At 34.7% G+C, this 20,514-nt stretch overlaps 2 protein-coding genes across 5 annotated transcripts in view; one reads left to right on the plus strand and one right to left on the minus strand.

The window, feature by feature from the left end:
- LOC134248873 (uncharacterized) lies at positions 1-10,191 on the plus strand. Of its 3 annotated transcripts, none has more exons than XM_062731260.1 (3): positions 1-404; positions 8,919-9,065; positions 9,603-10,191. In XM_062731260.1, exons 1-3 carry the CDS (start codon positions 167-169, stop codon positions 9,746-9,748), a joined length of 531 nt encoding a protein of 176 aa, XP_062587244.1. In that variant the 5' UTR covers positions 1-166; the 3' UTR covers positions 9,749-10,191. The 3 variants fall into 3 exon arrangements, with proteins under 3 accessions (XP_062587244.1, XP_062587242.1, XP_062587243.1); XM_062731258.1 differs by lacking the exon at positions 1-404 and adding an exon at positions 2,308-2,634; XM_062731259.1 differs by lacking the exon at positions 1-404 and adding an exon at positions 5,180-6,119.
- Positions 10,075-20,514, minus strand: part of LOC134248871 (serine/threonine-protein kinase Nek9-like) — an 18,475-nt gene continuing 8,035 nt past the window's right edge. For both annotated transcript variants that reach the window (XM_062731256.1, XM_062731257.1), the window contains 13 exons: positions 20,236-20,430; positions 20,069-20,115; positions 19,713-19,874; positions 19,526-19,631; positions 19,204-19,362; positions 18,863-19,036; positions 18,300-18,350; positions 16,462-16,485; positions 11,983-12,125; positions 11,779-11,898; positions 11,513-11,694; positions 11,031-11,102; positions 10,075-10,622 (listed from right to left, as the gene is read on the minus strand). In XM_062731256.1, the coding sequence (XP_062587240.1) occupies positions 11,581-11,694; positions 11,779-11,898; positions 11,983-12,125; positions 16,462-16,485; positions 18,300-18,350; positions 18,863-19,036; positions 19,204-19,362; positions 19,526-19,631; positions 19,713-19,874; positions 20,069-20,115; positions 20,236-20,430 (1,295 nt within the window). In that variant the 3' untranslated portion in view covers positions 10,075-10,622; positions 11,031-11,102; positions 11,513-11,580. The remainder of the gene's footprint in view (positions 10,623-11,030; positions 11,103-11,512; positions 11,695-11,778; positions 11,899-11,982; positions 12,126-16,461; positions 16,486-18,299; positions 18,351-18,862; positions 19,037-19,203; positions 19,363-19,525; positions 19,632-19,712; positions 19,875-20,068; positions 20,116-20,235; positions 20,431-20,514) is intronic.

Genomic DNA, 20,514 nt, shown 5'->3' on the forward strand with positions numbered 1-20,514 from the left:
CCCATGTTTGTAGCAGATGCTGAAACCTTTATAGATCACACCAAGCAAACAAATCAATTTCTGCCGTGGATTCAGTATTCGTTATAATCTGCTTCACTTTGAAGTCAGACTGTGTCATCACGGGATATCGTCAGCTTCCCGATCCTCAGATTTCCAATGAGGAGCCATGCTGTACCACTGGCGCACGGCCTCCATTAATCTAAAGCTTGCCTTGGTCTCCCTGACCCTCGCCTTAATTTTGTTTATTGTCGGATTTAGTTCGATTTACTGGTTACAGATAGAGAGACCTGAGGAGAATTACCTAGATAGTTATGGACTCTGGATACATTACAGGTGTGAGGACCCCCGGGGATGTCATGAAGATCCGATGAACTCTGTTTACCTGGGTAATAAGGAATGGACAGGTGAGATATTATTACATATTAAAATGGGTAAATTTGTAAGCAACTAACTTAGTTACACAGAGTGCACTCAAAAAAGGAATGGACAGGTGAGATACTAAGATACTGTTTACCTGGCCAATACTAGTATTCAAAGTACGGATGAGATAATATTACATAAACTGAGTAAAAATCGTAAGCCACTAACTTAGTTACACATAATGCATTGAAAGAAGTACAGGATTGACATGTCTATCTGTTGGAATAATTATGTTAATTTTCTAAAATAAAAATTATCATTAACCTGCTGCGTTCTATGAGTCCTTCATTCATTACGGCGAGGTAAAACCTATTCAAAGGCTTTATTCCTCATCAGGTTTATTCTTGCTGAAATTGTTCAAAATAATGTCATATGTTCTTACAATGAATCAAGGCGGAAGTCATAGGTTAAGTAAGTTGAGTGGAAAATATTATAATAGTTTATAATTACAGTAATGTAAATAAGTACACATTCTAATTAGGGTCGATATATTAAACGTGAAATAAAAATTTACATGAGTTATAAATGTAAAGCTTTTCACCAAGTTATTAATTAATTGTCCCTTAAAATCTACTTGAAATTGCGTGAGCAAATACCAATATTTTGTCAAGTGATCAACCTGTTGTTTTGTACAGCAAATTAATAGAGCTAGGTTGTTGGATAAAAAAACAAATAACCATGAAAAAACAGTCAAACTATATATTTAGATGTGAATGGATTAATAATATTCTTTTAAATGAAAACTGTGGATCTCGTAATTGACTTACTATAGTATCAAAAATGTTCCTAGTTATGTAAATTTATATTTTATGAGATTTAATTAAAAATCTAGCCAATACAAGTTGCAATTCCAGTAGAGATTAATCCTGTTATTATTGATTTTCCTTTGATTTCCTTCAGTGTCGTCAATACTGTGACTGAACCGTGAAATTCATAATTCAGTAGTGTGTACAATACGGTTAATGATAGCCGTTAATTGAATTCAGTATTCCAGAAATATTCCTGTTACAGTTTACTGTAAGACTGACTACATGTACTAAATTGTCTTCCTCGTAAAAGTTGATCATGAACACCATTATTCATTTCTGTGATTTTGAAGTTGAAACGCATGTTTTTAATTGTAATTTGCATTGCCTAAATATGGTTGAGGTTTAAAACCCTGCAATGAAAAAAATAATGATGGTAAACATAGGCGTCGGAACCGGGGGGGGGGGGGGGGGGGGCTACTGTATTTTAGATACAGAATAGTTGGCAAATACACCCCCCCCCCCCCACTTTTTTTCCAAATATATACTTAGTATAGACATTGAACATATCTTCGTAAGTTTAGCCCCCCCACTTTCCACAGATACGTCTTAGTATAGGTTAAAAATGGGGAAAGTGGTGGTGTTTGGAAGAAAATTTTTGGTACTGGAGTTCGAACCTACACCACCACCACCCCCCTTTTTTTTTGCTTGTCAGTTTTTTTTTTTTTTGGAGGTACAAAAATTTTTTTTTTTACACTTAGCCCCCCCAGTTTCAATTGGCTTCCGACGCCAATGTAAAAATTTACAACAGATAATATGAATATGAATTCAAAATGCTGTTAACATTGTTAAGGATTGAAGTTACAAAAATAGGTTACAAAGGTTGCAAAAGATCCAATTCATTCAAAGCTACAAACTTTTAAAAAGTTAAGAAGTACATATAAAAAATAATATCAGACAAGCATTTGTTTCCAATATCTTTTACTTTACGTTCAACCAGATAATGCCTTGCTTAAAAGATTTTCTGATCAGAACTAACAATCGATCAAATGACGTATGTCCTGTAATTCTTGTGCATCCTGCTGTAAGGAAAAGTACAGAATTCAAAATACACACACGTTTAGCCTTAATCATGTTAATTACTATCTTGTTTATGTTTTGATATGCACAAGTTGTGGCTCCATCCTGTTGCTTTAAAACAGTCTGGCCGCATTCTCGATGTGTAGTGCTCACTCCAATAGACTTCTTATTGTGGGATGTACATTTCTCGCCATCAGCTTCACTTCCGCCTTGGTCGGCATCATGACTTCCGCCTGGGCAGTACACACGTACTCGGATGGACACGGTTTCTCCAGGTCGGTTTCCTACGGACTCTGGTATTTTCGGCGGTGTGGAGGATTCCGGATTAGTAAGGAGTGCACCAAAGGCGAACTTGTACAGAAGGATATCCAATATTTTGGTCCTGAAGGTGGTATTTTTAATGCAATACACAGTAGTTAAGTTATTTTGAGCATTATGAGGTGATAACTTCCTTACATTTTCTGATTTCTGTATTTGTTCTATTTCTGGAAACTGTTTTTTGACACGTGAGTGACTCATGCAATCAATAACAATAAGCTCTGTACTCACTTGTATTCCGCCTGTATTATTGCGCGAGAGGATTGCGGCAATATTTTGTCTTATAAACGACAAGAGTGATATCCTTACGCTCAAAATAAAGCTGATCAAACCTACTTAATACAATTTATATTGAAAGATTTCTTAATAAGTTAAAGATCTATGACATTCCTCTATAATGAGATATACTTAGTCATCACAACATATCCATAGATACGGAAGCGTATTAGTGGCAGGTATAATTTTTAAGTTAGTATTTCCAACTTGAAAGTACGTCTGTTTAGTTGGTAATTCCAAAGCTAAAGTTCGTTTTTTCTACCTTCAACCGTGACTTTTAAAGTTTAAATTTGGTAATTCTGACTTTTAAAAATTATAATTTTTTAGTTTTTTACTAATTTTGTACAATTATAAAGTTGAGAATAATATTAAAACAAAGCAAAAGAGCTACATGCAAGGAAAAGGTTATTAAAACAAGAGGCCTATGGGCAACATCGCTCACCTGAGCACTCTAGATTGGAAAAAAGCAGATATCAGTTTATTATTGAAAAGTTTAAACCCAAAAGTGGTCTCAACCAATCCTTGAAGGGGAGAGGGTATGAATTAAACAAACTTGAATCTACACTAACTAAGGATACTTATTTCTTTGACTACCTGTAGAATGCTTCCATATGCATATGACTTATTATGGCTTTGCCATTCTTGAAAAGAAGATTTTTATTACAGAATTTTCCTATATATTTCTATGTAAAACTTGGATTCTATGTTATGGCCCCGCCATACCCCATGGGGCCATGATTTGAATAAACTTGAATCTACACTACCTGAAGATGCTTCCATATAAATATGACTAGTCATGGCTTTGCTATTCTTGAGAAGAAGATTTTTATTAAGAATTTTCCTATATATTTCTATGTAAAACTCTGATCGGCCATTGTGGCCCCGCCCTACCCTAAATATGACTAGTCATGGCTTTGCTATTCTTGAGAAGCTTTGCTATTCTTGAGAAGATTTTTATTAAGAATTTTCCTATATATTTCTATGTAAAACTTTGATCGGCCATTGTGGCCCTGCCCTACCCCATGGGGTCATGATTTGAACAAACCTGAATCTACTCTACTTGAGGATGTTTCCATATAAATATTATCATTCCTGCCTTTAATATTCTAGAAAAGAATATTTTTAGAGAATTCTCTGTATATTTCTATGGAAAACTTTGATCGGCCATTGTAGCCCCGCCCTACCCCCGGGGGTCATAATTTGAACAAATCTGAATCTACACTACCTGAGGATGTTTACATATAAATATGATCATTCATGTCTTTGCTATTCTTGAAAGGAAGATTTTTAAAGAATTTCCCTATAAATTTCTATATAAAAATTTGATCCGCCATTGAAGCCCCGTCCTACCCCCAGGGGTCTTGATTTGAACAAACCTGAATCTACATTTTGTAGATTTGAATGAACAAACTTAAGTCTACTTTACCTGAGGATGCTTCCCTATAAGTTTCATCTTTCCTGGCATAGTGGTTCTTGAGAAGAAGATTTTTAATGTGAAAAGTTTACGACAACGACGACGACAGACAACGGACAAATTTTGATCAAAAAAGCTCACTTGAGCCTTCGGCTCAGGTGAGTTAAAAAGAGATGAAATTAAAGTTCATGAAACACAAACTTGAAAGATTGAAAAGTCAACTTTAAAAAAGAAAAGCCAAAGTAAAATTGGAAATGCCAACTTTCATGTTGGTTTTCCTACTTTAAAGTTGCAATTGTCCATTTGAAATGGAATAACCAAAGTAAAATATAAATATAAAAATACGGCACTTATTTGTTTGACGTACCTTATTGCATGATGTTACCTTACTTAAACTGATTCCATGTTTTTGAGTGTGGGGTGGAGAATCTAATGCGGTACTGCAGGGCAGAAGTGTAATATCTTTGTTAGATTGTGTTATAACTTTTTTGCATTATCATAATACAAGGTCACAATATCGGGACAGAATCGCCTTGTCTTTCTATCTCATGCATCTTTAAAAATGTCATTAAGAATGACTGATAACTATAGTAGTAAAGAGATGTTCAATACAAAATGCTAAATGCTAAAACGTTAATATTACATATTCTAATTTTATTGCCAATTTAAACTTTAAAATGTCATTAAGAATGACTGATAACTATAGTAGTAAAGAGATGTTCAATACAAAATGCTAAATGCTAAAACGTTAACATTACATATTCTAATTTAATTGCCAATTTAAACACAAATCAGAACGTTACAGAGTTGGCTTTTGTCTAAGATGGTCATAAGATATCTGGCGAGCGTCGTGGATCACGGGTCTTATGCCTTTGGATAACCACTGACTCTGTAGCGAAATAGACTTCCTCTTAAGCAATATCATGAGAGAGAGGGAAAGTTGGCAAAGATAAAGTGTTTACAGATCAAAAATAAATTACGCTTCTGGCAAAAGCTTTTACACAATAGTTAATGTTTCCTGGGGTGCACTCTTCTGAAAGAACGGGAAATAACAACAGGAGCTTTCCCCACTGTAGAGCCTCCCTGATAATTGACGTGTGCATGTGGAAGAGAAAGAGAAGGTAGCTGTAATTAATACCTCTGTGAGAGACCGTGAATCGGGAGGCTAATCCGAGAACAGGGAGCCAAAAATTTCCTCCTCAAATATTTAATTGAAATTGCTTCAGAAGTGAGGGTGAAGGGAGGCGAGTGAGAATGAAGCGCTAAATTAAGTTCACACCTGACTCTCGTCTGCTGATTGTTTATGTTCTTGATTTATAATCCGGGAGATGCACACCTTTATACAGAAGTCGAACCTGATGATATACAATGTGAATTCCTAGCTCGGGAATGGAAAATATTTGTTTCCGAAGATAAAAATACCATCAAAGTCTTGTAGAATTCCGACTGTCAGTTTGAAAAAAAATCCTCCTGCAGAAATTGAATTTGTTTTTACTGTCACCATGCTTTTTAACACAAATTGCGTTTTTTTGGTAAAGATTTTCTGTTAGACTGACCAGGTTTCAGATTTGTTTTTATTGGAGCTAATTAAGTGTTTTTGTGAATTTTTCTGGACGCTATGTTTTCTAGATGGAGAGAGACTACCCTCTATATGAGGCTAGCTTTCGTCAGTTTTGTTCTGGGTTTTATTTTGTATGTGATCGGATTTTCTACCTTCTACTGGGAGTATCTCCAAACAACGAAAACTTCAACTAAAGTCGTAGGTCTGTGGAAGTACCTGCTGGAGTATAAATACACCAATAATGTCCAGGAAGCGAGGGATTACCTCAGTCGTGCACAAATACCCAAACATTTCTTTAACTCTGGTAAGTTTGATTAGCAAGGAATTACAAATGACACGAAAAGGCTGTCACTTAATTAAAAAAACGACATGCATTGAACATATGGATTTCATCTTAAATTTGCTGGAGATTTCAGAAACAAAAACAAAAGAATGCTGAAAACTAAAAATTAGCATTGACAGATATATTTGAGTACCGCAATATCTCGTGCGTTGAAAGTTATTGCTTTGCAGGCTCTATATAACCAAGCAGCATTGGAAATGACAGATTCCGAGCAGAGCCTAAATAATTCTTTGATTTTATCAAACTTGATTAAGTTTTATTAAAGAAGAAAAAGTATTCAGAGATAAGAATATGACCCTGTAGTGAAGTACAATGTTTTCGCGTAACCAAAGATTGCTTCAAAGTGGTATAAATATAGAAAGGAATTGGATGCTTTCGCGTTGAGAATTGTAATTGACGTCTATTTATGTCAGTGACTAAGAGAAATAGCTCATTCTCTTAATACAAGTATCACGGCAATAATGTCTACAATACTTTGGTTGTCAGAACGTTATTCATATCGTTGGCTCTTTGATTTGGCTGACAGTCAAATCTTGCAGAAAGTGGACAATGAGAGTGTTTTTAATTCTTGAAATTGTTTCCATCAATCGAAAGTTCCAAAATTATTTTAAAGAAGAATTATTGTTTTCATTAAAATTAAGAAGAAAATATATTTGTACAGGATATGCTTATAAGTAATGATGCGTTTCCAGCGATTCAATATTTTAGACATTCATTTTGGTTATCATTGACAGCTAAGGAAATACATACCAATATTAGGTGGTTAAATGATTGGTTAATAGGAGAAGCAAACCGATTACAGGAAAATGGAATTAATGGAAGAGGATGACTAACAATACTATCATCTCACTCCATACAAAAAATACTTCAACACAATTTAAAAATCGCCAAAGGTTTCCGGGAAAGCTACTGAAAGATTCTTGCAAACGACGTTATACACTATTTCTTTGGTAGTAATGAAATCGTTTTGTCGTCTTATCAACAAAAGTCGATTCGATTTTTATTTGCATCTCAGTAATTGCTTTTTTGGCGAGCATTACATTTCACTAGAGAGAATCCCAAAATATGCCTTGTTAGCACGCGTTAATGAGTTCTCCGTAGCCTTCATAGCAGGGGTTTTATTCGAGCTCCACGGATTCTGTAACTTTTCATTCAGAAAAGACGTTGCCATACGTTTGCAAAATTAGTGCAATAAAAACTGTAAGATTGTGTACTTCTGTCGTTTTCATTTGATTTGTAATTTTTTTTTTCTTTCCATAGAAACACTATTGAATATTTTGTTACCAATAAAAACATCCTTATTTAATTGCAGCAGTGAATATTTGCAATTATGCTCACTCATTCATCTACTGGCACTGACAATTTTAGAGGAATCTAAAACCTCACATATGAGTTGCATCAGATCGCGATAAACACGGCAGCTGAGCAATTGTTTAGGGAGCAAAACCTCATCACTACCTGTCAGCGCAATAATTAACACGGGTCCCCGTTACACAGGTAGATGTTCGGAGTGACGTAAGCTTTGGAATTCTGAGAATGTAGAAAGCTTTGGTTAACTTTTACATTCTGGGCAAATTGAGGAAAACAGCATAATTTACAATGTAAACAAATACATGCATAATAACTAAGGTTTTTGTCCGATTAATGCTTTGTTTGCATGCCAATTTATAATCTGGTATTCAATCATTGCAGACACTGTCACAGTAGAAGATACTTTCCGCATTCAACTTCATTTTTATTTTTTATTGATATAATAATAATTATTAAAAATTCCAGTATCGTAATTTTCCAAGAATATGCCTTAAAATGTCCAGGTATACCTGTACCTCATTCTTATCTCAGATCAAATCTTTTTTTCATCAATATTTTCAACCTGGGTCCTCTCTGTAACTTTTGTAAATATTTTATGGTTTTATACAGAATGATTTTTATTGTTTTACAGGCTAGTTACGTTTGACACAATTTGTTGAATACTTACGTTTGCAATAACGTTTTACGTTCTATTTTTACAGACCGGTTCCGTCTGACACAAGTTTTGGAATGCCTCGGTTTGATGTATAATTGTTATATTTTACAGGCTGTTTTCGTCTGACACAAGATGTGGAATGCCTCGGTTTTCTATGTAATTGTTACATTTTACAGGCTGGTTTCGTCTGACACAAGCTGTGGAATGCCTCAGTTTGATGTATAATTGTTATATTTTACAGGCTGTTTTCGTCTGACACAAGCTGTAGAATGCCTCGGTTTTCTATGTAATTGTTACATTTTACAGGCTGGTTTCGTCTGACACAAGCTGTGGAATGCCTCAGTTTGATGTATAATTGTTATATTTTACAGGCTGTTTTCGTCTGACACAAGCTGTAGAATGCCTCGGTTTTCTATGTAATTGTTACATTTTACAGGCTGGTTTCGTCTGACACAAGCTGTGGAATGCCTCAGTTTGATGTATAATTGTTATATTTTACAGACTGGCTGAGTGTCTCGGTTATATATTTGTAACTGTTTTTTTACAGACCGGTTCCGTCTGACACAAGCTGTGGAATGCCTCGGTTTGATGTATAATTGTTATATTTTACAGGCTGGTTTCGTCTGACACAAGCTGTGGAATGCCTCGGTTTTCTATGTTATTGTTATATTTCGTCTGACACAAGCTGTGGAATGCCTCGGTTTGATGTATAATTGTTATATTTTACAGGCTGTTTTTGTCTGACACAAGCTGTGGAATGCCTCGGTTTTCTATGTTATTGTTATACTTTACAGGCTGGTTTCGTCTGACACAAGCTGTGGAATGCCTCGGTTTGATATGTATGGTTGTAGCCCTTTTGATACTTCTCTTGTACTTCTTCGTGTCTTCGTGTAAACAGAGGAAAGCTCTTTATGCCATTATCTTATTCACATTTCTGTCAGGTGAGAAACATTACTGGCATCTTATTTAGTAATTCCTTCCAATGTTATTTTTGTAAATGAATTTGTTGAAACTTCTTCAATGTTTTAGAGATACGAATTGTACCCACAATCTCTACCTCATGTACAAACCTTACACGGGTCAGTACCGGGTAGTAAGGCGAGGACTCCATTTGCACGTTTGGTGCGATTATGATAAAACTTATTATTGCTTGCATCATGATGTAAATTTTGAATTAACTATAGGTGCAAGTAAATGCAAAATACGTGACGTAATTATCAAGCTGTAATTTTGCATTTACCTCTACGAAGTAAATTCAAAATTACAATATGATACGTGCACCAATTAACCTGAAGTTCTTAAGCTCGCTGGTCTGAATGTTTGAGACGGTCGACCAGAAAGTTACAAGGCCACCATTGACAAAAGTATTGATTCATTGCAGCCAAAAACGCGTGCTGTTTCACGACTTATTTCAGGGTGTATTTCAAAATATAAGAATATTTTTGATTTTATATTGCATCTTGTTTAATTTTTTTCAGTTTTATTTATCGTTATTGGCATTGCTGTTTTTGGCGGGAAGATGGATAAGATGGGCTACTCTGTCGGCTGGTCAATGGGACTCGCCATTGCTGGCGCCATATTGGCATTTTTTGCAGGGATAATGGAAGTTTTAGAACTTCGATAGCTTTTCTTTCTTTCAACGATTTTTGTGCCAAAGTATGGATAAGGGAAGCTTCCCTTTGTGAGAAATCAGATCCAAACCATTCATTTTAGACTCTGCAGACGTCTTTTGAGTCGTCATTACCAGCAAAACTTCCCTAAATATTATTTATTTTACTGTATTTAAATACTTCATTGTGCATTTGAATGTACACTGATAAGAATGCACATGTTTATTTGTATTACGCTCTGTATGTGTTTTGTATGTTGTAAAGTCGCAGTTTTGAGATAACTTAATAATTATGTATATAGAAAATATTATCATATAATATTTTTTTTTAATTCAATTTGTTATTTATTTATTATAGTAATATATTTACAGAAAAAAAAACATCAAGTACCCAAATCTCCGCATTTTTTAACCAAGTGTTCAGAACAGTGGCGTTAAAATAAAAGCAAACAACTTGGCAGGTTCATTTGTTTTATTTTGATCACAAATAATTACTTGTGGATGATGTAGCTGAACAAACACAATGGGGTCAATAAACAAGGTTCTTCAGTTCGAAGAACCATTTTTCAGCAGAATAAAATTATAAATATATATCGTGCTTTTACTAGTTATTCCTTGGTCTTTTAATTTCACAACCATATACATAGTATATCACAACCACGTTTATATATGGAGACTTGGGATAGCTGTAGATGACGGTTGATTGCTGACTTGTTGGAGGAAGCTTCTACTTGTAAAATAATCAGACTACAGTTCTGTTTGTCAAGTCAGCTGTTTATCAGCTGATCATGACGTCAGCTGTTTGTCAACTGTCTTTCTTTTCATCCAGAGCTCGTCTCATCTCTAAAGATTTGATCTTAAGATCCTGAAGCTGCACAACTTCTTTCAGCTACAAGAAACAACGACATCAAATGAAATCATTCTCCTCAGACCCATGAATTAATGTCATTAAATAAAATGTAGATGACTTTTTTTAAGTTTTGGAATAATACCGCATTGATGTATAATTGATAGAAACCATCATTTCTTGTATTAACTTCAAATCGGCATTCAGGCTTAAGAATTCCATGATTCAAGGAGAATCAATTGATAATTTCAAGGCTTTTCAGAATACAGTAAGTAAATGAAAAACAAAGTACATTGTGACATGTGAGACCCACTTCATCAGTCAGATTCATTACACACCCATCCATCACCGACCTGACATCTGGAATCACGCCAGTAGGCATACAAACAATGTACGAGGTCCCCTGTTTTTGTTAATCCGATTGCTAGGAATAGTATTGACTTTTATTACCATTTTGTTTTCCGCCTCCAGGAGATGAATTCTTTCATTCAGGTTCTTGATGATGTTATCCTGACTTCCGTTCTACAATAGGAAACACGCATTGCCTTAATTCCAACAATATTTGACAATAATGAATAAGTCTTAACATTTTAATATAATAACTCATTACTTTTTTGAGTCGGTAAAGAGCACTCTCTGATCGGAAGGTCGTGAGTTCGAATCTTTGTCGCGACTGACCGAAATTGATAAAAAATGGGAAACTGTTCTTTCGCCATGCCCTCGGCACTTTGAAGTGAAAGTAGCGGGTGCGGGTCTTACCCTTTCACGGCAGGCGTTATCACGATAAAGATCCCTTACTGCTCAATGGCCTGAGTGTCAAGTAAAGGTCAAACTTTGAAGCCATTCCTCGTTATATATGACGTATCTATATGACGTATCTATATGAGTGAAAGAATGGAACGTAAAACAACACACAATCAATCAATCATTACCTTTTTGAGATGAGCGTTTGGTGTATTGGATGGAGATTTGGAGACCTCCTCCCCTAATATTGGACGGACTACACTCGGTACAGGAGGGGGCAGTAAAGGTTAGCCAGGGGGGTAGGACTAAGCAGGGCCGGGGCTTTAGGTTGACTACTCCCCGGCATAGGGATAAAATCGTCATCCAGCTCCTGAAACACGAACGTCATACTCCCATAACAGACAATTAAAATACAAATAACCAAAGGGTGTATGTGAAAAGAAGTGAATCTGACCGCTTTAAGCCAGTCCGGGACTTGCGTGTCTTCCTCTGGAATCGTGGCACTTCTACCAGCCGATCTTGGTCTGTCGCCAGAACGTGGTCGGTCGTAAGATTCAGCAGAACTGGGCCGATCCTGACAAAATTTAACCCCCCAAAATAAGAGTTTTAGGCTTTAAAGGTACAATTGGTAAATTAATGAAATTATAAGTAGTCTCACCGCTGTATCTGGAGTTTGTGGATTTCCGGAATCACTCATTCCGTCGGACTCCGACACCGGTTCACTGGAAGAGATGTCCTCACTTCCGATTCCGTCCGAGACAAACGCACTGTCCTCTTCCTGAACTAGTTGTGGAATCACCACTGAATGGAGAAAGTCAACGAAATATCCATATCAGCGATAGTAAAAATCACATTAAGCGCTCCTCCCAAGAATTAATTCATCATGTTAATATTTATTAAAAAAAAATGTTTTCAACAGTTATTCCATCTCAACAGTCAGAATCTATTTCATATCTGTGTGTGCGTACAGAATCTTTATTTGGAGGATTTGATTAGATTCTCTTCTTTAAATACAAACAAAAGATCACCGGCTACCACCTTACACAAACACGAAGATACATCAGCACGTAAATTAATTGTTGATTAGTTTTGGAAGCGTTTCATAAATTAATAAAAATTGATAGGAGTAATGAAGATTACTTGGTATAAATTATGGAATGCCGATAAGTTGTCTGGTCAAACAAATACACATTGCAACATTCTCTTTTTAACAGATAAAAAGGGGCTACCTTTGCAAATTATTTTCTTAATTGATAAAAGTGTGCATTCTGATACAGTTATTTGGCCAGTTCCGAATAAGAAACCGATTCGACGGTGCTATAAATATACTAGGAATTATATCAAAGTCCAAGTGTTTTGTCAAGGTAGTTCGATGACTTGTGGAATTAAATATTGTTTCATAAAAGTTCAGACATCCCTCAAAAAAAATTATGTCGCAACTTGCCATAGGTGTCCATTTTACCAGTTACGAATAACCCGACGGGTTTCGGATACCCTTATAGATTCTTATTCAATTCAACCCTAAATTAACAAATATACATCCCAGACGTTATCCATTGGCATGACTAAGAAAAGTTAAATTAATTGCTTACCAATAAATTATATGTATTTCCACAGGTTGAAGAGAAACTAGAGGTACTGTGGGCACTGAGCTCATTTTAATGAAACCCCACACCTCCTTTATGATTATTTAAGACAAACTCCATGTTTTACTCTGGGAGACCCGAAATAAATGTCAGATCAAAAAGTAAAATAAAAGGTCACAATGCAATAAAGAATACGTGAAAGTATCATTAAATCTTATTCAGTGGTATAGGAGGAATTGCGTATAAGAGAAGGATATACCTTTCAATATTACAAAGAATGGCAGTATCTATGTTTTTCTCAGGGAGCCCAAATTATGTACCAGATCCAAAAAATAAAATAGGTGCACTTTGGCACTGTTAAACAAAGATTCTGTGAAAGACTCATTAAATTCTGTGAAGCGTCATTCAACTTTATTCAGTGGTAGAAGAGGGGTTGCGGATAAGAAATGAATACACCAGAGCATACATGTATCAGACAGACGGACGTACAACTAGACGGACGTACGGGCTGCATACGGCTGGATGGACAAACATCCCATTACTTTATACCCTTTCTTCCTGTTTTTCAAGCGGGGGTATAATAAGTCACGTTTACAATGAAAAAAACATCGAAGAAGGAATTTATAAAAGTGTTTAAAATGGGTATTCGGAACTGGTAAAATAAGAACACGAAAATATTTCGATATATTCCAGTGTTCTAAATATTTATTTTTGACGAATTTTTAGTATATATTAGAGTACATATCAAACTTACTTTTGATACCTGGAACGTTGTTTTATGTTAAAAATGTATGTATCTATGGAGGTTTTTCTGCAGACTTACGCGTCGCGGTGATTCAGATTTGTTGCATTGTAAAAGTATGTCAACTGTTTCAAGTACGATAACGATACCAAACTGAGGGCAAAAAATCAAAACTTCACATAATTCAAACACTCATAGATAAGCCTTCTTACCATAGAAATCAATTTATTTTTACACCGTTGAATTTATTATTTATCAGTCCTTAAATTACTTATTATTCGGAACTGGCCAAAATCCGGAACTGGCCAAACGACTGTATTTGTTTTATACATAATACAGTAAAACTGAAATTAAATTGGTATTAAGTATTGTGTCGTGTACTGGATGTGTCCATGCAACAAAGTAAAGGATAACACTCATCCACAATTTGGTTATAACGGTATTATTCCATCACAAAAATACCGGTAGCTAATGTTTATTTTTTTGTATTATGAAAATCTGGGGTTTCGTGCCGTAAAAATTTGTATAATTCGAGAAAATAATATTTCTCCATTGTTTTCTAAATTGAACAAACACGGAATTGCTGGAAAACTACCCTGACAAAGGTTTACTTAAAATTTATTTCTAATATCATTCCCACTCCAGAAACAAAATAATATTCACAAAGGTCAAAACATAGACCTAATTAAGTCTATGGTCAAAATCAACACAGATTTTTGCATACAAAATGTACATTTTTCGAAACGAACCACATATTAGTAAATGACTCAAGACGTTCGTAATTCCGGGGTCTGAGACTATGTGTTGACCTTGTATGACTTTCATATTTCACATATGTATTCCTTGGGACAAGACCTTTCTTTGGGTATCACCAAAGCATTAACCTTGGAGTTTGACATACTTTTACACAAAAATTCAAACTTTTACTTTAAATTTGCAATAACTTTTGAATGGTATATACATCATACTTAACATTTATATTCTTTTTGACAAGATATTCCATTGGCTACCAACAATTTTGATCTTTTGACTTTAATGATTTAAGGTAAGGGCTAGGACTTTCATACTTCACATATGTAATCTCTGTGAGAGACCTTTCATTGGATATCAAGAACTTTGACCATTGACCTTGATCTTGGAGTTTGACCTTCTTTTTTAAAAAAAAAACTTTGACCATAACTTTTGAAGGGTTAGGGCTTGGGCTTTCATACTTCACATATTTAATCCTTGTGACAATTTGACTTTTCATTAGATACAAATGACTCTGACCCATTGACCTTGGAGTTTGACCTACTTTTTAAAAACTTTAACCTTGGCCATAACTTTTGAACAGTTATGGTTAGGGCTTTCATATTTTCACATATATAAACCTTGTGACAAGACCTTTCTTTCGAAACCAACAATTTTGACCCTTTGACTTTGACCTGGGAGTTTGACCTACTTTTCAAAAACTTATCCTTGGCCATAGCTTTTGAACAGGTGGTGCTATGGCTTTCATATTTCACAATTGTATTTCTTATGAGAAGACATTATTTGGGTACCAAAATGTTTAATTTGCATTTAAAGAAAAGTTTAATCTTTGGTATGTTGCCATATGGGGACATCTGCAGTGTTTCACAAACACATCTTGTTGTTTAAACTCTGATCATTTATTATACCCCCCGCCTGAAAAGTGGGAGGGTATATAGTAATCGGTATGTCCGTCCGTCCGTCTGTTATGCTTTGGGGGTACCCATCTCTTATCTGCAACTCCCCTCAGACTACTGAAGGAAATTTAATGAAACTTTCACAGAATCTTTATTACATATTGCCATTGTGCACCTCCTATTTTACTTTTTGATCTGACATATATTTTGGATTTTCCAGAGGAAAACATTGATACTGCCATTATAATCATCTGGGAGGTGGGGGGGGGGGTTATTATTTAGTGAGCTCATTGCTCACAGTACCTATAGTTTTACAAAATAATTTTTCGTGTGTTTAACAGTGTATAATCCATTGATATACATGAACTGCAAATTTTATACGAACTCAGGTAGATGTTCAAAATTACGCAAAAAAGTTTTCAAAGTCCAACCTCCTCCTCCTAATGATACTGACAAGTTTATCTTTTTAAAAAGATAGGTGAGCTAGCGCCGTAGCAATTTTTAAAACAGAAAGGAGGATCCGTGATCAAATGATTTATTTTGCTGAATTCTTTAATTTTTATCGAGGCTGGAGAGTGATAAAGTTATAATTGTTTTGTAGTGTATTTAATAAACACATAGGTAAAGAAACGGTGGCCGGGGGTTAGCTTGTGTTGACCTACTGGAGATTTGGCGCAACGGAACATTTATGACCTTTACTAGAGAGAATGAAACATTGTCATTTAATGCTACAACATGATACAACGAAAGTATTATCGTACGGTCTACCTATAGTAGTTTTCCCAGTTTTCCCCGAATGCACGACCGTGAAGCCGAGCATGCGTATTAAAGGAATTTCGACTAACGTAGTTGCTAGTGCTCGAGAGCCCTAGCAATTATGTAAAATACTGACCACGAAATTTTCACCCTTGACTGTTATTTCTGTTTCTATATATGTCTGTATGTACCTCTTGTACCAGTGATCTGGTTTAGAGTGAATAAAGAATTGAAAATGTGTAAATAATAAAGGCCATATTAATTAGTAATCAGAAGGACTTACATCACCTGATAGATTACGAGGTGACATATTGTGCTCAAAAGTGTGTAATATGGTGAACACTTCAAATAACTATTGACAAAATAACAGAGAACACTTGAATAAAATAATAAAGCCAGATACAGACCTTTAAGTGGAGGATTTTCTCTAGCTGTTAGAATAAGAAAGTGAGAGTTAAAATGACTACAAGTAGAAAAGGGTGTACACTAGCAATGAACTGCTAATGGCCATTCCAAGGGTTTTTTTCTCTGTTAAGGGCCTGCCTGCGCCTTGGTTTTCGACACCCTAGAGGTGAAAACGAACAAAATAAGGATCACTGACATTGACTCTTTTGGTCAAAACCTTTAAATTCTATCAGTTTCTTCCTATATTTGTTTAACAACTGTCATATTTATTATATACATATTAATTTAATACTTTGATTACCATTTTGCTAAGGAATAGATCTTTGCATGACATATTTTTTCTGACTAAGTGTGTGTTTAAAGTTTTGGCTATTGTGGTTTCTTTGTTGAGAATAAGTAGATAGGGTTTTAAAAGATGGGTCAATAAAAAGAGAAAAACCTTGGAATGGCCTTATTAGCCTACCACTAACAGGTTGTTACTTTCTTGTACTGGTGCCTTAAGTCTTAAGATAGTTAGGGCAAATATAATGAAGAATCAACTACAAACAATGAATGAAGATTTAATATACAACAAAGCTGAGAGGTTTTTAAAAATAGAAATGAAAATTCAACCATAAAATGTAGTCAATAAACTTCAAATATGTCCATGGGCCCCAGAAAATCAAGCTAATGTAAGAACTGTTGTGGTTAACTACTACTAGAAAGTACAATATATGTGTATTAATTATTTAGAAGATATTCGTCTTTTAATGAATATATTAAGTCTAATGGATTATATTGGCTCTAGTTTAGACAGTAACACAGGAATATATTTTTACTTATCAACCAGTGACAACTCATTCTCTTAGATTTTTAAATAATCCAGTTCAAGTCAATGAGTATTTTTTAGACCTATGGTAATTTTCAACAAATATTGGCTTTATTTCTAAAATACCCTCTTACTAATCTGTGTAACATTGTTACTTCCATATGTAGAAAATTTTCAACAATTTACTAAATAGATAGCATAAATCATAAAAATTGTCATTTCAAAGTCATAGGAAAAGTCAAGGTCATTAGCAAAATGGAAAGGTTTGAGGGAAGATAAACATCATAACCAACATGATAAACATTTATGTTTGAAAATTCGTAATAAAGAAAAGAAAAAAATTTTATATCTACATATCAATTTAAATGAATACTTTTTTCCTCTATAATCTGTAGGTTATAAAACTGTAAATACTACTCTACATCAACAAACATAAAGTCAAAGGCAGCCGACTTTTTAATACTCATTTCATTTCAAAATTGCTCCAACTTAATGAGATTGTTTATTATGTGATTGGTTTGTTTAAATATCCAGTGCCTGTGATTAAAATACAGTGAAACTTGCTTATTCAGAATCCAGTTCTTCCTGGAGCTTAGATTCCCTATTATTATATAAAAGAAGTTTTCTGTCGAAAAGCACAACTATGAATATATATATAATGTATTCTTAAGGAATATTACAGAATGGTTTTTACCATGTATAGCTGATATTAAATATTTTAGGGGGATAAAACAGGAACTTTAGAAGTATAAAAATGATTCATCATTTATAGTTTTCTTAAAATATTTGCAAAAGAAAAATATTATTTCACAAAACTAAAAGTGAAGGAAATATTCATTGAAACCAAATATTACATATAACTAATTTCTTTGTTAAATCTTTTTTAGGTATAATGAAAGATATTATTAAATGATTCCTAATTTTTGTTATAAGCAAGTTTCAATAAAACAGACCTAACACTTTACAGTCTATAGATTTAACAGAGAGAAATATCATACTCTATAATTAGCACCCTCACAATGCGACACTTACGTTTAGGGGAGGATACTCTTGATCTTAATGTCTTTTGATTCAAAATTTTCTCTGGAAAAGAATAAAAGTTCTCTGATTACATAACTGACACAGATTCAATGATAAGTAACGATATGTATATGCTGAATGTTTACAATATGGCCTTAAAGTACAGAGTTGAAAAATGACATTATTTTAGAATTCTAAATATCTGTCAAACTGCCAAGAAAGACATACAAAAAGTACAGTGTACTTTAAACAGTTAAACTAAAAAATGTATAGGACTCTTCTCTAACCAGCATTCACTGTTTCATGTACAGTAATGGAAAAATTTAAGAGCTATTAAAAAATGTAAGTCAATCTATGATAAGGCTTGTCTATACTTACTACATATGTACTTATTTCCATGGTTAAGACAGAGATGTATATATATGGTCCCTAATGTATATCACAGATGGTAATAAACCTGCTGTTTAAAGTGAATTCAACTGACTGAGTTTTGTCACTTGTCAGGTAAAACTAATACCACCTATGATTGAGTTATGATAGTTGTGGGGTAAAAATTACTCAAAGATAAAACTTACCAGCTATGATTATCGTATGCCAGTGATGTGATGATAAATTGGACACACTGTACAAGGACCCAAATATAGGCCTGGGAAGACAACTGGACTTATTGTTTGGTCCCTTTAATTTGTCAGAAAACACAGCTCCCAGTCTTCCATTGTCACCATTTCCCCAAGAAAACACCTGGTTCTCTGTACAACATCATAATGATATTTAAGTCATCTAAGAAGTTGTGATGGAAGTTTTTGCATACATAAAAGGAAATGAAAATAAAGGTCAAAAGTTATTTCTTTTAATTTTAATGACAATTCCATGCAATGACTATTAAAACTGTTAAATACCCATTTGGTGATCCTACCATTAATGGCTACTGTGAATCCATCACCGCAGGCCACTTTATCTACCACCTTCCCGGTCAACCCCCCGCCCACACGACAAATCCCCCGATGTCTCCTGAAATCCCCTGTCCCCAGCTGACCATACTTGTTAGATCCAAAGGTATACAAATGTCCATACACTGTAACAACAACAAATTCTACATACATATAATACAATCAAAAGGGTAAATTTCAACTGTGATTTATGAATAATTTTTCATGATAATTTATGGCTTAGTATAACACATAGTAATTAAATACATGTATCTACTTTGTTTTTTTTTACTTGTTTATAAACCTTACAATCGACAGCAGCGGAGTGATCCTTCCCAGCAGCCACCTGGGCAATGAGGAATCTGGTCAGAGGCTTCACTGTGCTGAATGTGTACTTACACGGAATGTCATAAACCTGTACATACAATTAATATCACACATTACAACAAAGACTGACACCAGTTTATCACAGAGAGATCTGAATTGTAGTCTTTACCTTGACTTTACTTTTTCTGAGTCCAGAAGTCTCGGAGTTAAATCCCAGTTTGTTATATTCATTACTGCCTGCTGCCAGAACTCGACCATTCATAGTGATCAGGAATGTACCATCACAACCACAGACAACGTGTTTAAACAGGTGCTTCCCTGGGGTTGCAACCTTCAATGAACATGATAACTTTTATCTTTTTTTAAGTTCTTTTTTCCATTTCTGATCAAAGTACAACTTAAGACTGACAGATTAAGACTAAAAACTTTTTATATTTTCCAACTTATGAATTACGTTTTTTATTTATATAAAATAATTTCTGTTGCCCACTGAAAATTTTAAAAAATAAATATATCCCTTCATACCTTCTGAGGAGTTGAAAAGTCATCTTCTGAACCAAGGCCAAGTCTCCCTGAAATAGACAATCATAGGAAAAGCAATCAAAGACTATTTGGTATATAGATATACTTTATATCTCAATTTATTCAGATATTTATATAAAACTTTGGCCTGATATTGATTGAAATCTTACCGAACTCTCCACACCCCCAGGTGTACACGTCCCCATCCTTAGTTAGGGCTGCCACGTGGTTCTCCCCACAGGAGACCTCATCCACCGGGTTAGACGAGAAAAACGGCACCAGTAAGGGGGAGAGAACTTCTTCCTCCTCCTCCACCCCAAGACAGCCATAGTAATTGGACCCAAAGGCATGAACCTTACCCTCATCTGTATAAAAAAAAATATAAGTAGATCATAACATGAAGCACTTTTGGAAAACCCAACATTGAAAAATTTAGATGTGCATATATC

Source organism: Saccostrea cucullata, unplaced genomic scaffold, assembly GCF_032062105.1.
Source record: "Saccostrea cucullata isolate Sc308-1 unplaced genomic scaffold, CSIRO_AGI_Scuc_v1 ctg62, whole genome shotgun sequence".
NCBI classification, from domain to species: Eukaryota; Metazoa; Mollusca; class Bivalvia; order Ostreida; family Ostreidae; genus Saccostrea; species Saccostrea cuccullata.